General features: G+C 41.6%; 1 protein-coding gene across 2 annotated transcripts in view; it reads left to right on the plus strand.

Moving 5' to 3' along the window:
* Positions 1-1,666: 1,666 nt before the first annotated feature.
* LOC124796652 (nardilysin-like) overlaps positions 1,667-15,946 on the plus strand; it is a 381,435-nt gene continuing 367,155 nt past the window's right edge. For both annotated transcript variants that reach the window (XM_047260712.1, XM_047260713.1), the window contains exon 1: positions 1,667-1,977. In XM_047260712.1, the coding sequence (XP_047116668.1) occupies positions 1,727-1,977 (251 nt within the window). In that variant the 5' untranslated portion in view covers positions 1,667-1,726. The remainder of the gene's footprint in view (positions 1,978-15,946) is intronic.

Below are 15,946 nucleotides of genomic sequence, written 5' to 3' on the forward strand. Positions count from 1 at the left end.
TTTTGTACTTCCCAGTTACAAAACATACGAATATCAGAAACAAATACTGAATACCATTTGCAGAAAGGTAGTTGTATGGTCTATGTTAGTTTCCAGATAATAAGCTGTAATGTATGGGATAAATAATATGCTGCCACAAAAATCTTTGGTCATTTACCAAAAAGCATTAAAAGCCTGACAGATAGCCAACCAGCATTTAAAATCAAACTAAAAGAATCTATGAATGACAGCTCCTACTCAGTAGAAGATTTTTTAGGTATAAATAAGTGATTGGAAGAATTGTCATGTAATGATAGGTCTACCTTTCATTAAACTGACACATCATTGTGAAGTATCGTATTCATGATCTGTGGAACAAGTATTCATGTAAGTAGGTACTGATTTTGTAGATATCTTACTTGCTACATCTACGAAACAAACTGTTTAAACCAAAAAAGAGCTTTCAAATGAAACTGCTTTACGTTTTGTGGGTGAACGACACAATTGAGTTCGTTATATTCGATGTGAACACGTGTGTTTACGTTACAGGTTTCGTTGTTTATGCCGATTTATGTAGTCTATAACACTTTCTACAACCAAGGCACTAAAACACACACACGCAATATTTACATTTTACGCAGTGCATAACGCGTATTGTGAGTAGAGAATGCATCTCATAATTGGTAACACTGAAATATTCGCGGCGAATATATTGCCGAACATCGAAAGTGTTACAGCAGTTCACAAAGTTCATTGTGAAGTAATGGCTGTAAAACTAAATTTATACAGTGGTTACGCAATAATTTATCACTTCTAGCTGTGTTTACATAAGCTACATTTAATGTGGTGAAGTTAGCAGGAAATTCACTGAGAAATGCTGGAAGTGAAATCAGGAATCAAAATGGTGCCTTGAACTCCCGCCGACGTTCTGCCAACAGTCACGTGATTCTATGTTGTAGCCACGCCAGATGTATAGCCGCTGCACTGCTTGCCCAGTCTATTAGTATCTATGGTCGAAGGTCTGATGAAACTTCCCCTTGCCCCAACTGTGGTACACTTTCTGTGGAGTTATTCGTTTGTTTGTTATCAATTTCAGAGTCACTATCGTCGAGCCTCCTATCGGATAATACACCAGTGATGTCTAGCAGCGCTTTCTAGAAGGTGTTGTCTCTGGACTACACATTAACGCTGAACAACGATAATAAACTCTTCCATTGCGGCAAAGAGCGTAAAACAATCTCTGTCTGATAAGACTGAGCTATTTCAATTCCATTCAAGTTATTAAATAAAACTGTTCATAACAGTAAACTTAAGAGTACCATATCCCTATTTATGTACCGTGGGTAGGTTTGATATGGTTACACTGTTTTCTGCTAGGCAGAGCGAAACGACGACGCGTTGACATTTCATCGTGCGTAAACACACCTCCATTTGTCGTTGACGCCACCATACGTTCCATTAACATCCACTGTATATCGAAATTATAGTTCTAATTAAGTTCACTCAAATTTTTCACTGTCGAAAAACCGTATCAACCCTTGAAGCAGGCGCATGCGCAATGTGTTCATCATTCTAGCAAGTGCGAAACATGGGTGTGTGACACATAGTATCGATTTTATTGTCTACTAGTAAAGTCGTTGAAGCTGCATTTACTGTAATTTATTGCCCTGTTTAGTAAAATCTTTGATATTGTTCATTTACTGTTTACATTTAGCGAAGTCATATCAAAATGTAAAAATTTATACTCATGTTTAAAAATGTTGTACGTTTGAAGAATCTGGTGCCATTCGTTTCTAGAATAACCGGAATGTCTAAGAGAGTGGCCAATGAAGGGAATGGACATAACCTCCCAGGTCCCAAAATGTCAAGACGCGATGACATTGTTGCCAAAAATGAATCATCGACTAATGAGATTTGCAATACCAACGGAAGTGTCAGTCAGAAGTTCATTGTTCTCCCTACACCAACGAAATCGGAAAATGATAGTCGGGAATACAGGTAACGTTTTAAGGATTCTGTAAGTGACATATGTGTATTCGGAAGCCACTGTTGCTACGGTTGAAATGGCAGGTTAGAAAGCGTCCTCGCACACGAATGAAATTGTGATTTCGGGTTTTATATCCATTGACTAACCATGAATTGACTGTTTTTGAGTACGCTTTCCAATTGTAACATTCAGTTAATGTAGTGTAACTGCCAGATCATCAAGTTTGATGATTATTCGAGCAGATTCGTGAATTTTAACACACACACACACACACACACACACACACACACACACACACACACACACACACACAGCAGTATTTATAATTTTCATCTCTCCCTTGTCACAATCCACGATATTTATTTATTGTTGATCTTATGTGCCCAGTATTAACTTAACCGTATATAGGTGTACGTGTGTTACAATGTGTCCTTATTTGACCATGTGAAGAATTTATGAAATGTCGTAGTTCTCCATTTAGGAAGCGGTTTGGCTGTTGTATATTCATTAACTTAGAAGTTTCTTTCATTCCTGATGTGGTAGCACTTCCTCGTATTACGAGCATGCGTACTAATGGCTGTACAATGTTATACGGTGCTACAGAAAGCCTTGTATGTCTGGTAGTTGACACTGCGCGTGTAATAGAATATACGTATTCTCATTGTAAACATCATTTGTGTCGCATGCAGGACACAAACTTTAATCGAGAGAAATATTTGTGACAGCACCGGTAGAATTTGATCTTAAATGAACAATGCCTTGGTGACAACTATTGGGTGATCCCACGTGAAACAGCCTGAATGTTTTTAAATTTTATTCATCGTTTGAAGTATGTCATAGTTTCCTGAATTTGCAGAAGTTAAATTTTTCTGCCACGGAAAAATAATAAAAGTCACAACATTTGTTGAGGAAATACATACAGTGTTGACACTGCTATAGGTGAGGATGGAGTAAAAGAAGATTAGATTTTATTTTGAAACTATTTAAATTTAGTTTACAGCCATTATTGTTTAGTGGTAAAGTTTAAGAGACAGAAGCTTATCTTTCATTATTAGGGAAGTGTCCCATTCCACCCATATGCTTCGACCCTTGATTTATTTTATTTTACATTTATATGTATGTCCAGTTCCGTAGGACCAAATTGAGGAACAAATTTCTATGTCATGGAATGTGTCAGCACATGAAATTACAACATAAAAGTATAAGAGATAAATAAAATGTTTATGAACCCCAAAACGTCAAGTCATAAGTTTAAGTAAATCCAATCAGCACTGTAATGCAAGAATCAGCTTGATTTTTCAAGGAACTCCTCAGCAGAATAGGAAAAGTAACCCATGAGACAACTCTTCAGTTTCGATTTGAAAGCACATGGGTTACTGCTAAGATTTTTGAATTCTTTGGTAGCTTATTGAAAATGGATGCAGCAGTATGCTGCACATCTTTCTGCACAAGACTTAAGGAAGTGTGATCCAGATGCAGATTGGATTTCTTCCAAGTATTAACTGTGTGAAAGCTGCTAATGGTTGGAAATAAGCTGATATTGTTAACAAGAAAGGACAGTAAAGAATATGTATATTGAGAGGCCAATGTCAAAATATCTAGACTAGTGAACAGGGGTAAACAAGAGGTTCGCGAACTTGTACCACTTATTGCCTGAACTGCCAGTTTTTGAGTCAAATATATCCTTTTAGAATGGGTAGAGTTACCCAAAATATAATAGCATATGACGTAAGTGAACGAAAATAAGCAAAGTAGACTAATTTTTGTGTCGGGTGATCTCTTATTTCAGATACCGTTTGAATAGCGAAAATGGCAGCATTAAGTTTGTGAACAAGATTCTGAATGTGGGCTTTCCATGATAATTTACTATCTCTCTGAACACCTAGAAAATTGAGCTGCTCCATTTCACTGATCAAATGCCCATTCTGTGCAATTAAAATGTCGGGTTTTGTTGAATTGTTTGTTACAAACTGTAAAAACTGAACCTTACTGTGATTTAGCACTAGTTTATTTTCTACAAGCCATGAACTTATGTCATGAGCTGCACTATTTGAAACAGAGCCAGTGTTGGCCACAATATTCTTTACTACCAAGCTAGTGTCATCAGCAGACAGAAATATTTTAGAATTACCTGTAATACTATAGGGCATATCATTAACATAAATAAGGAGCAGGAGTGGCCCCATCACTGATTCCTTGGCACCCCCCCCCCCCCCCCACCCTTCCTAGTTAACTGTCTCTCACTCAGACCCTACATCACAGCCATTCTGAACACTGTGGATAATGACCTTTTGGTGTATGTTGTTGAAGTAAGAGGTGAACCAGTTGTGAGCTACTCCCCATATTCCTTAATGGTCCAACTTCTGGAGCAATATTTTTTGATCAACGCAATCAGTTAAACCAAAAAATATCGTTAGTTTTCAAAACCTTTTGTTTAATCCATCCAGTATGTCACAGGGAAATGAGAATATAGCACTTTCAGTTGTTAAACCACTTCTAGATCCAAACTGTACCTTTGATAGCAAATTATGCGATATTAAATGATCCATTATCCTTACATCCTAGCCTTTTCATTAACTTTAGAAAACACTGGTGGCATAGAAATAGGGCTAAAATTGTCTACATTATCCCTTTCTCCGTTTTTATAAAATGGCTTTACTACTGATTACTTTAATCGTTCAGTAAACTGACCATCCTTGAAGGAAAAATTATAAATACGGCTAAGTACAGGGCTAACATGTGCAACACAGTACTTTTAATATTCTGCTAGGCATTCCATCATATCCATGACAGTCCTTAATTTTCAGTGATTTAATTATTGACTCAATCTCCCCCTTGTCAGAATCACAGAGGAGTGTTTCAGACATCAGTATTGGAAAGGTGTTTTCTAGGAGTTTTACACGATTCCCTTTAGAAACTGAGTTTTTATTTAATTCAAGAGCAGTGCTCAGAACCTTATTGTTAAATACAGTACTATATCTTACTTATCATAACAGAAATATTTTTACTACGAATTGACTTTATATCATCGACCTTGTGTTGCTGACCGACACTGTCTTCACAACTGACCATTTGGTTTTAAATTTATCCTGTGAATTAGGTATTCTATTTGCACACCACATACTCTTTGCCTTGGTAATAACATTTTTCAGCACCTTACAATACTGTTTGTAATGGGCTACTGTAGCTTGATTGTGACTACTTCTAACATTTTGATATAATTCTCACTTTGTTCTACATGATATCCTTATCCAACTAGTCAGCCATCCAGGCTGTCTTTTACTGCTAGTACCCTGTTTAGAATGTTCTAATGGAAACCAGTTCTCAAAGGGCATGGGAAATGTTTTAAGGAAAGCATTATATTTGTCATCTATTTTATCGGCACTATAAACATCCTGCCACTCTTGTTTCTTAATGGGGTTTAAAAAACTCTCTGTTGCCATTGCATTAGCTTTCCTGTATAGCTTGTAATATATGTGACATTTGTTTGAGTACAAAAGCCTTTTAGTGTTCAAATTTGTGCATCATGGTCTGAAAGGCCATTCATGCTTTTACTAACAGAATGCCCTTCTAGTGATTTAGAATGAATAAAAATATTGTCTGTGCCTGTGCTACTGTTCCCAGCACCTCAGTTGGAAAAAACACAGTCTGCATCAGATCATATGACTTTAGGAGACCTTCTAACATCCTCTTTCTTGCACAATCATATATAAAATTAATATTGAAGTCAGCACATATAACTGATTTTTGGTATTTCCTATAAAGTGAACTAAGAACCCTCTCTAGCTTTAGCAGAAATGCTATGAAGTCTTAGTTAGTGGACCTATGAACAACAACAATTATAAGATTAGTTTCACTAAATTCAACTGCTTCTGCACAATATTCAAATATCTGTTCAGTGCAGTGCCATGGTATATCTATGTACTCAAACATTTTATGTATGAGGGGCGTTTGAAAAGTTGGTGCAAAGTCTGAGAGATGGCACCACCGGCATGTATCGAGGTCATTTTTAGTTAGTAGCATCTTTGGAAAGAACACACACCAAGTTTCAGCCATATTGGTCTATTTCTTTGTGTTTGTCATTTGTGTGAATCAAAGAAGTTGAGTTATTGTCAAAAAATGGACGAAGAAGAATTTCGTGTGGTGGTTAAACATTACTTTATGAAAGGCAAAACACGTCAGGAGACTAAAGAGAAGCTTGATAAACATTACGGTGACTCTGCACCTTCGATTAGAACAGTTTATAAGTGGCTTCAAATTTTTCGGAGTGGCCTTATGGGCACAAGTGATGCTGAACGTTCTCGACTCCCTGTGGAGGTTTTGACTCCAGAAATCATTGATAAAAGGTGCATGAGATTGCTAGTGTTGTGGGCATCTCAAATGAACGGGTACATAATATTTTGCATAAACATTTGGACATGAGAAAGCTATCTGCGAGATGGGTTCCGTGTTTGCTCACACTTGACCAAAAATGGAATTGTGTGAAGCGTTGCAAGATTGCTTTGCAGCTGTTCAGGAAGAATCCGCAGGGCTTTAAGTGTCGTTTCGTCACTGTGGATGAAACATGGATACATTATTATACTCCTGAGACCAAACAGCAATCTAAACAATGGGTTACCAAGGGAGAATATACACCAAAAAAGGCGAGGACCAGTCCTTCGATCAGAAAGATTATGGCAACTGTCTTTTGGGATTCACAAGGGATAATCCTCATCGACTATCTGGAAAAGGGTAAAACTATTACAGGTGAATATTATTCATCATTATTGGACTGTGTGTAAACCGAGCTGCAAGAAAAACGCTGGCGATCGGATCCCAAAAAAGTCCTTTTCCATCATGACAGTGCCCAAGCACACACTTCAGCAGTTGTGGTCGCAAAATTAATGGAAATAGGATTCCAACTAATTTAACGTCCCCCCCTCCTATTCTCCAGACTTGGCTCCCTTGGACTCCTATTTGTTCCCCAATTTGAAGAAATGGCTGGCGGGACAAAGATTTTATTCAAACGAGGAGATGATTGCAGTAACTAATAGCTATTTTGCAGACTTGGACAATTCCTATTATTTGGAAGGGATCAACAAGTTAGAACAGGATTGGACAGATTGCATAAGTCTAAAAGGAGACTATGTCAAAAAATAAAAAAGTTTACCCCAAACAGGTAAGTAGTTTTTATTTTTGCAAGGACTTTTCAAATGCCCCTCGTACATGGCCGCTCCACCACTCCGCAAGGAACCCCTTGGCGTCATCAGTATGTGGCAACGCAACGCCTACTTCTAGTGTATACAAAATGGCGACGATGTCACCACTACACACTCATGCCAACAAATGAGAACAAAAATAAAAGTGTCACAAAAATGTCTCACTCCAACAATAAAATTAAAGTAATGGGCAACTGCAGCGGAAAATGTAAAATATATAACAACACAAAATACTGCACCATCCACACCGCCCCCCTCCTCCCCCGCCCCACGCCCCAAAAGAAAAGGAAAATCGCAACTTATGACATAATGCTACAGTCACAAAACCAACAGGAATCGTACACTTCACCCGACCTTTATAGCACAAATGAAGCCCATGATACAAAAAAACCAACATCTGCAGTTTCAAAAACCGGAATCTGATGTATCCTTTGACGAATGTAGCTGAAACAAAGCCCTCAATACCATAAGACCAACACCTACAACTCTGAAAAGTGGAATCACACATTTTTCTTGAATTATATGGCTCAAACGCAACTCTTGATACCAAAAAACTAATACCTATAACTCTGAAAAGTGGAATCTGACATTTCCTTTGACCTACACAGCTTGAACACAGGTCTTGAAATGTATAGGCTAACCAGTAATTGAAAACCACGATGACAAACCTTACACACCTGCCATACATAACTCACAAAACACAACAATTCAAAAAACCCAAAACCCCATATTCACTAGATCAATTTAAATGCAACTGAAATTCTATAAATATGAAACAGACGCAACATTACATTTACTATAGAATGAAACGAAAACAAAAACTACTTACCAACAAAAGCCACCGAAGCCTCCAACAAACAAAATCACTTAGGTCCCTCCCCCTCACTGAACACAAAGCAAATACTTCCAGATCCACATTACAGCACTCTTCCCTGCAGGTCTGGGGGTTAGAATAGGCTCGAGGTATCCCTGCCTTTCGTAAGAGGCGACTAAAAGGAGTGTCTCACTTTTTGGTCCTGTAAGTTCAGGTTCCATTTTATACTTTGACCTGCCACTTTCCAAATTCTACAAAAGTGCGGGCCATACGGGGAATGCCGCCCTAGGTGATGCATGAGTTATCTATAGTGCCCTTAGATTTGATCTCCTGAATCTCTTGTCATGGCTTTGCATCTCCACCTGCAATTCAACTATTTGCGCGAGGACACTTTCCGGGGTATCTCGTTTTCCATTGTCTCCTGTCCTCTTTCGCCCCCATGGCAATGTTATTTCTCTGTGCTCAGTATCTAGCATGGTAGCCAGTGTGTTGTGGTGGGGCTGTCGTGTACCCATTTGGTGGTAGCCCCCCGACAACACAGGGATCACATTGCTGAACACTGAGCTGTAAACTCCCCACGAATGCCGAGGAGTAGATACCTGTCTTCCTGGGGCATCAGGACTCCCGGAAACAGCCATCGTGCCCTGATCAGAGTGTGTGGCACCAGGGCGGATGACCCGCAATGAAGTGGACTAAGTCACCTCTTGCTGGGACTGTACGGTGCCAGCAGTCTCTAAGAAGGGTAAGATCGAGTACAATGCTGACAGATATGACCCTAAATCGTTTCCATCCCTCACAACACCATGGGAGGAATGTAGGGTTACAGAAAGAAGAGAGCCATAGGATTTAGTCTGTAGCAGAATGGAGGGGGCTCCTTTCTACCAATGAAGCCTCAATTTTTTGTTGAACATCTTGAGGATAAGCTTTGGGGAAGTGACAGCACTGTCCAAAATGAGAAGCAGTGGTCTTCATTCAGACAGGATCCTCAGCCCAAATCCTGGGCGTTACTTGCTTATGACTGGCTGGGTGATATTCCTGTTTCCATCACTCCCCATAAAAGTCTCAACATGGTCCAGGGGATTATTTTACATCGCGACCTCCTCTTGCAGTCTGAAGATGAGTTCTGCGCCAATCTAGAACAGCGGGGTGTTCATTTCATCTGGCGCGTTTACAGGGGACCCAAAGACACCAGGGTTGCTACCAATGCCTTCATCTTGGCCTTTGGGGGTGATTCATTGCCTGAAAAAGTCAAGGTGATGGTTTACCACTGTGATGTTAAACCTTACGTCCCACCCCCTATGTGGTGCTTTAAGTGCTGGAAATTCGGGCATGTCTTCCCGCTGCACATCCAGCACCACATGTCGAGACTGTGGACGTCCACTGCATCCAAATACTCCATGTGCGCCTGCTCCCAGTTCTGTCAACTGTGGAGAGCAGCACTTACCGTGCTCGCCAGAGTGCACAGTACTCCAAAAGGAGCGGAAAATCTTGGAGTACAAGACACTGGACCAGTTGACTTACCAAGAGGCTAAACATAAATTTGAACGATTACACCCCATTCGGTTGATGTCCACATATTCTGCAGCTACATTACCATTGCCGTCACAAGTACCAGTTGTACCACACAATGTGCCACAAACAGTGGGCCCTCTGGGCCTCCAGAATACATCCACTCCCTTGGTGGTTGGGGGGAAAATCTCCTTCCATTGCTCCCAAAGTACCTAGATTAGATTAGATTAGATTTACTTTCATTCCAATTGATCCGTAGTGAGGAGGTCCTCCTGGATGTGGAACATGTCAGAAAAACAACAATACATGACAAATATTTACAACTAAAACAAATAAGCTAATGTACCATTCCACAGGTCCCAAGTGGAATGATCGTCATTTTTAATGAACACTAAGAGTCATTTTACAAATACTAATGCACTGAATTTAAAATAAAAAACTTTGGGAACAAGGCCCCCTCCCCCCCCCCCCCCCCAAATGCAGGGGACATCGGTCCCCTTCCCCCAGCTCTTCTGGCTCCTCTAATGCGGAAGGGGTCCCTTGGGACCCTCTCTCCCAAGGTTTCCACTAACGCCACAGCGTACACTCGCCAGTGGCTAAAGGAGCCAAAAGCTGCTGCACAAAGAGCTTCATGGTCTTCCTCTGTGCCTGAAGCTACTTTGGAGAAGCCCCTCCAGCAAGCCCCTAAAGAGATGTGAGAGGTCAAGCAAACAAAGAAGTTTGCTAAGAAAAAGGACACTCTGGTGGTCCCAACACCACCACTCCCAACCAATTCTGCACCTGCAGATGAGGTGGAGGTCTCAGCTTCCCCTGAGGACCTGGATCTCACTGACGCCTCATCCAGAATAGGAATGGATACAAATACTCAGTCAGTGGCAGCAGGTGTCCCTGGGTGTAACCTGACTCCTTGCGTGCTTCATGCCTTCCCAGCCTCACAATAACCTCATCCTCCAGTTTTTTCCACCACTTGGCTGAGCTAGTGCAACTGCTTTCAGCATTGCTCTCCAGGAAACCTGTTTCCTGGCAATGCGGACCCCTGCCCTCCGCAGCTATAGGGGATATTACAAGATCTGTAGTGACTATAAGAGTGTCAGGTGGAGTTTGTGTCTATGTTCCGAACTCGGTATACAGTGAACCTGTGCCCCTTCAAACCCATCTTGAAGCGCTGGCTGTCAGGATGAAGACAACACAGGAAATAACTGTGTGGAATGTATATCTTCCTCCAGATGGTGCAGTACCCCTGAATGCATTGGCTGCACTGATTTATCAACTCCTTAAACTTTTCCTACTTTTGGGAGATTTTAATGCCCATAACCTCTTGTGGGGTGGCCAGGGCTTACTGGCTGGGGTAGAGGTGTCGAAACTTTCCTGTCCCAAATCAACCTCTGCCTCTTAAATAGTGCCCCCCCCCCCCCCCCCCCACACACACACACACACATTTCAGTGTGGCTCACAGCACGTACTCAGCTATTGATTTATCCCTCTGCAGCCCAGGACTCTTCCCATCTATCCACTGGAGAGCCCACAATGACTTGTGTGGTAGTGACCACTTTTCCCTTCTTCATGTCACTCCCCAGTGCCATTCCCCTGGACGTCTACCACAGTGGGCTTTAAACGAGGCAGACTGGGAAGCTGTCACCTCTACTGTCTCCGTTGAATCTCCCCCATCCACTGTTTTGAGGGTGCTATCGATGTTGTAGGGTGCCCCTGACAAAAGACAGTACCTTGGTAGTGGAAATCGCTGAGGCCATTGAAGAGCGTTCGCGAGCTCTACAGTGACTTAAGCAGCACCCTTCCCTAGAGCACCTAATAGCTTTTAAATGGCTCCATGCCTGCGTTCGCCAGCTTATAAAAAGACGGAAACAGGAATGTTGGGAGAGGTACGACTTGACCATCGGGTGCCATACATCACCTTCCCAAGTCTGGACAAAGATCAGACGTGTTTGTGGGTACCAGACCCCGACAGGTGACACTGGCATTAACATCAATGGCGTGTTATGTACTGATGCAAACACAATTGCTGAGCACTATGCTCGAGCCTCTGTGTCTGAGAATTATCCCCCAGCATTTTGCACCCTCAAAACGGTGGATGGAAAGGAAAGCCCTCTCGTTCACTGAACATCACAGTGAACCCTATAATGCTCCATTTACAGCTCCTCATCATCCTTGCACATTGCCCCGACGCAGCTCCTGGGCCGGATCAGATCCACAGTCAGATGATCAAACATCTCTCATCCAACTACAAGCTTCATCTCCTTGTCATCTTCAACCGGATCTGGTGCAATGGCATCTTCCCATCGAAATGGCGGGAGAGCACCGTCATTGTGGTGCTTAAACCCGGTAAAAACCCACTTGATGTGGAAAGCTATCGGCCCATCAGCCTCACCAACGTTCTTTGTAAGCTGTTAGAATGTTTGGTAAGTTGGCAGTTGCATTGGGTCCTGGAGTCACATGGCCTTCTGGCTCCATACCAGGGTGGTTTCCCCCAAGGTCACTCTACCACTGATAATCTAGTTTCCCTCGAGTCTGCCTTTTTTTTTTTTTTTTTTTAATTTACGAAAAGCTCACGACACGACCTGGCGATATCATATCCTTTTCACATTATATGAGTGGGGTCACTGGGGCCCGCTTCCGATTTTTTTCCAAAATTTCCTCTCGCTCCATACTTTCCAAGTTGGTGCATTCCGTAGTTCCCCCCATATCCAGGAGAATGGGGTCCCGCAGGGCTCTGTATTGAGTGTCTCTCTATTTTTAATGACCATTAACGTGGTAGCAGCAGCTGTCGGGCCGTCCATCTCACCTTCTCTGTATGCAGATGACTTCTGCATTTCGTACTACTCCTCCAGTACTGGTGTTGCTGAGTGGTGCCTACAGGAAGCCATCCCCAAGGCACAGTCATGGGCTCTAGCCCACGGCTTCCAGTTTTCAGCCGGAAAGTCATGTGTCATGGACTTCTGTCGGTGTCGTACCATTCATCCAGAACCAGAACATTACCTTAATGACTATCCACTCACTGTAGTGGAGACATACCTATTCTTAGGACTGGTTTTCGACACCCAATTGAATTGGCTTCCTCACCTTTGTCAGCTGAAGTGGAAGTGCTGGCAGCACCTCAATGCCCTCCGCTGCCTGAGCAACACCAACTGGGGTGCAGATCGCTCTATGCTGCTGCAGCTCTACAGAGGCCTTGTTCAATCCCGCCTTGACTATGGGACTCTGGCTAACAGTTTTGCGGCGCCGTCAGCATTGCATTTACTTGACCCAGTACACCACTGTGGCATTGGACTGGCAGCGGGAGCTTTTAGGACGAGACCAGTGACCAGCGTCCTGGTGGAGGCCGGAGTCCATCCATTGAAGGTTAGGGGTGCACAACTGAATGCCAGTTATGTTGCACACATTCATAGTTCTCCTGAGCATTCTAATTCCCATCTCCTTTTCCCACCCACGGCAGTTTATCTCCTACATCGGAGGCCAAGGTCAGCGCTTACGATTGCGGGTCGCGTCCGATTTCTTCTGTCTGAAGTGGAGTCCTTGCCATTACCACCTATACTTGAGGTCCATCCATGTACACCTCGTCCTAAGGACTCAGTTAACCCCGCAACTCTCTGCTGTCATTTCCTCTTGATTCTTGACGTGTACCAGGACCATGAAGTAGTTTGCACCGCCACCTCGACGGCTGATGGACATGTTGGCTTCGTGTATGTTCATGGAGGACATATTGAACAGCACTCCTTGCCACATGACTGCAGAGCTAACGGCCATTTCTAGTGCTCTTGAGCGCATCCACTCATGCCCTGGCAAGTCATTTCTTCTCTGTACTGACTCCTTGAGCAGCCTACAAGCTATCAATGAGTGCTACCCCCCTCCATCCTTTGGTAGCGACCATCCAGGAGTCCGTCTATGCCCTGGAATGGTCCATTCATTCTGTGTTGTTTGTATGGCCCCAAGGTCACGTCGGAATCCCAGGAAATGAACTTGCTGACAGGCTGGCCAAACAGGGTACACAGAAATTGCTTCTGGAGATCAGCATCCCCTTAACTGACCTGCGATCATTATTATGCTGCAAGGTTTTTCAGTTTTGGGAGACGGAATAGCATAATCTCAATATGCACAACAACCTTTATGCCATTAAGGAGACCCCGAATGTGTGGAAGTCCTCCATGTGGGCCTCTCACAGGAACTCTGTGGTTCTCTGACCTGCATTGGGCATACTTTGCTAACACACGGCTACCTTCTCCGTCACGACTACCCACGTCGGTGTCACTGTTGACTCACATATGACTGTCATCCACATTTTGCTGGATTGCCCTCTTTTAGCCCCTCTGCGGCAGACTTTTAACTTTCACAGACTTTTAACTTTCTGCCTTAACAGCAGATTTAGTTTTACATTTTATTTGGGGGGGGGGGGGGGGTTATCGTACCATCTAAGCGTGGGCATTTAGCCATCTCTCCAAGGCTGCCACCCTCCCTCCATTTTTAACTCTGTTACACTTTCTTTGCATTTGTTTGTCTTGGTGGTTGTCTTTTCCCTACATGTGTTCATCTCGCCTTGTCTTTTTGGGGTGGGCATTTTAATGTGTTGCAGAGTGGCTGGCTCATCCTCTTTTTATTATTGTGATCAGCCAGCCCAGACCATCTGCTCTATGGTTTTAATACCTTCTTCTGCATTTCCTTGTGGTATGTTTTCCCCATTTTTTTGTTTGTTCTATTCGTTTTCTTTTTAGTTGTGGTTACCCATTCCTTTTCCCCCTTTTACTTTCTCAAACGTACTTTGGCTGTTTTTGTACCTTGAGTCTTGCTTGTGTCTGGAAAAAGGGACTGATGACCCTGTGGTTTGGTCCCTTTATACCCCAACCAACTAACCAGCCAACCAAACAAACAAACAAACATTACAGCTCTGACTACCCAGATTCGAATAATCCAATGTTACCATAGTGATATATATCAACATCCACCACCATCAAACACAACAAGACATCTACAAACATGAATCAACTCAAAAACACCGCGCCGTAGTGACGTCACACATTACAGCACTATTACGTCATGGGTTAAAGTAGAGAAGAAGAATAAGGTGCTTCCAATGACCCCATCTTTTCAGAAGAACTTGAGTTTTCAAGGAAAGAAGAAATATTTAGTATGCAGCTAGACTGTCAAAACAGTTATGTGTTTAGTGTCCCAACTATGACAAAAAAAAGTTACCCTCTATTTGTTTTAGAATTAAGGAAAACTGATAAAATCATATAGTGACACATAAAGCAGTGCTTAGTATGTAAACGACCTTATATAAAAACAAAAACAACCTTTTTTTTTATTCTGAATATATATATATATATATATATATATATATATATATATATATATATATATATATATATATATATATATATATATGGAAATAAATTGTGTCTCACCAAAGAAATTCTTTTTTGATGTCACTGAAATCTGGTCTTGTCAGTTTTTAAGTGATGTTGGTTACTATAATTAGTATCTTAGTGGTTTACATTAATATTGGCTTATTGTTTATTCAAAGATTGAGGAAAACAATGTCAGCAGAGTGAATGTGAAAACTTCGAGAAAAGTTGCAGAAAGATATCAGCAAATGCAACACGCATAAAGAAAAGAAATAGAATGAGATTAAAGAAGATTGGAAAACATGAAGATAAAGACATCCTTGTATGAAAAATATTTACTTTGGGATTATAAGAAGAAAGCTGAAAGAAAAAGAAAATAGAGGCTTAAGCTAAAATCCGTACCAAATCAAAATAAGTGAGAGTCTTGTGCTTCCCAGATCATATAAATGTGTTCAATGCTTCAGCAGATCTGTTTCTCGGGTAAAGATAGTAGTAGTAGTAGTAATAATAATAATAATAATAATAATAATTATTATTATTATTATATAACTTCTAGTAGTTTTTTTTGTCTTCAGGTGATGACTGGTTTGATGCAGCTCTCCATGCTATTCCATCCTATGTGAGCCTCTTCATCTATTGCAACATATATCTTTTTGAATCTGCCTAGTGTATTCATCTCTTGATCTTCCTTTATGATTTCCCCCCCCCCCCCCCCCCCCACACACCCCCTTCCCACAATAACTAAATTGGTGATCCCTTGATGCCTCAGAATGTGTGCTATCTGCCAATCCCTTCTTTTGGTCCAGTTTTGCCCCAAATTTCTTCTCTCCCCTATTATATTCAGTACTTCCTCATTACTTATGTGATCAACCCGTCTAATCTTCACTATGCTCCAGTAGCACCACATTTTGTAAGCTTCCAATTCTTTATTTTATCTAAACTGTTTATTGTCCATGTTTCACTTCCATACAGTTCTACACTCCAGACAAATACCTACTGAAGACTTCATTATACTTTAAATCTATATTAGATGTTGACAGATTTCTCTTCTTCAGAAATTCTATCTTTGCCATTGCCAGTCTACATTTTATATCTTCTCTACTTT

This window comes from Schistocerca piceifrons, chromosome 1, assembly GCF_021461385.2.
Source record: "Schistocerca piceifrons isolate TAMUIC-IGC-003096 chromosome 1, iqSchPice1.1, whole genome shotgun sequence".
NCBI classification, from domain to species: domain Eukaryota; kingdom Metazoa; phylum Arthropoda; class Insecta; order Orthoptera; family Acrididae; genus Schistocerca; species Schistocerca piceifrons.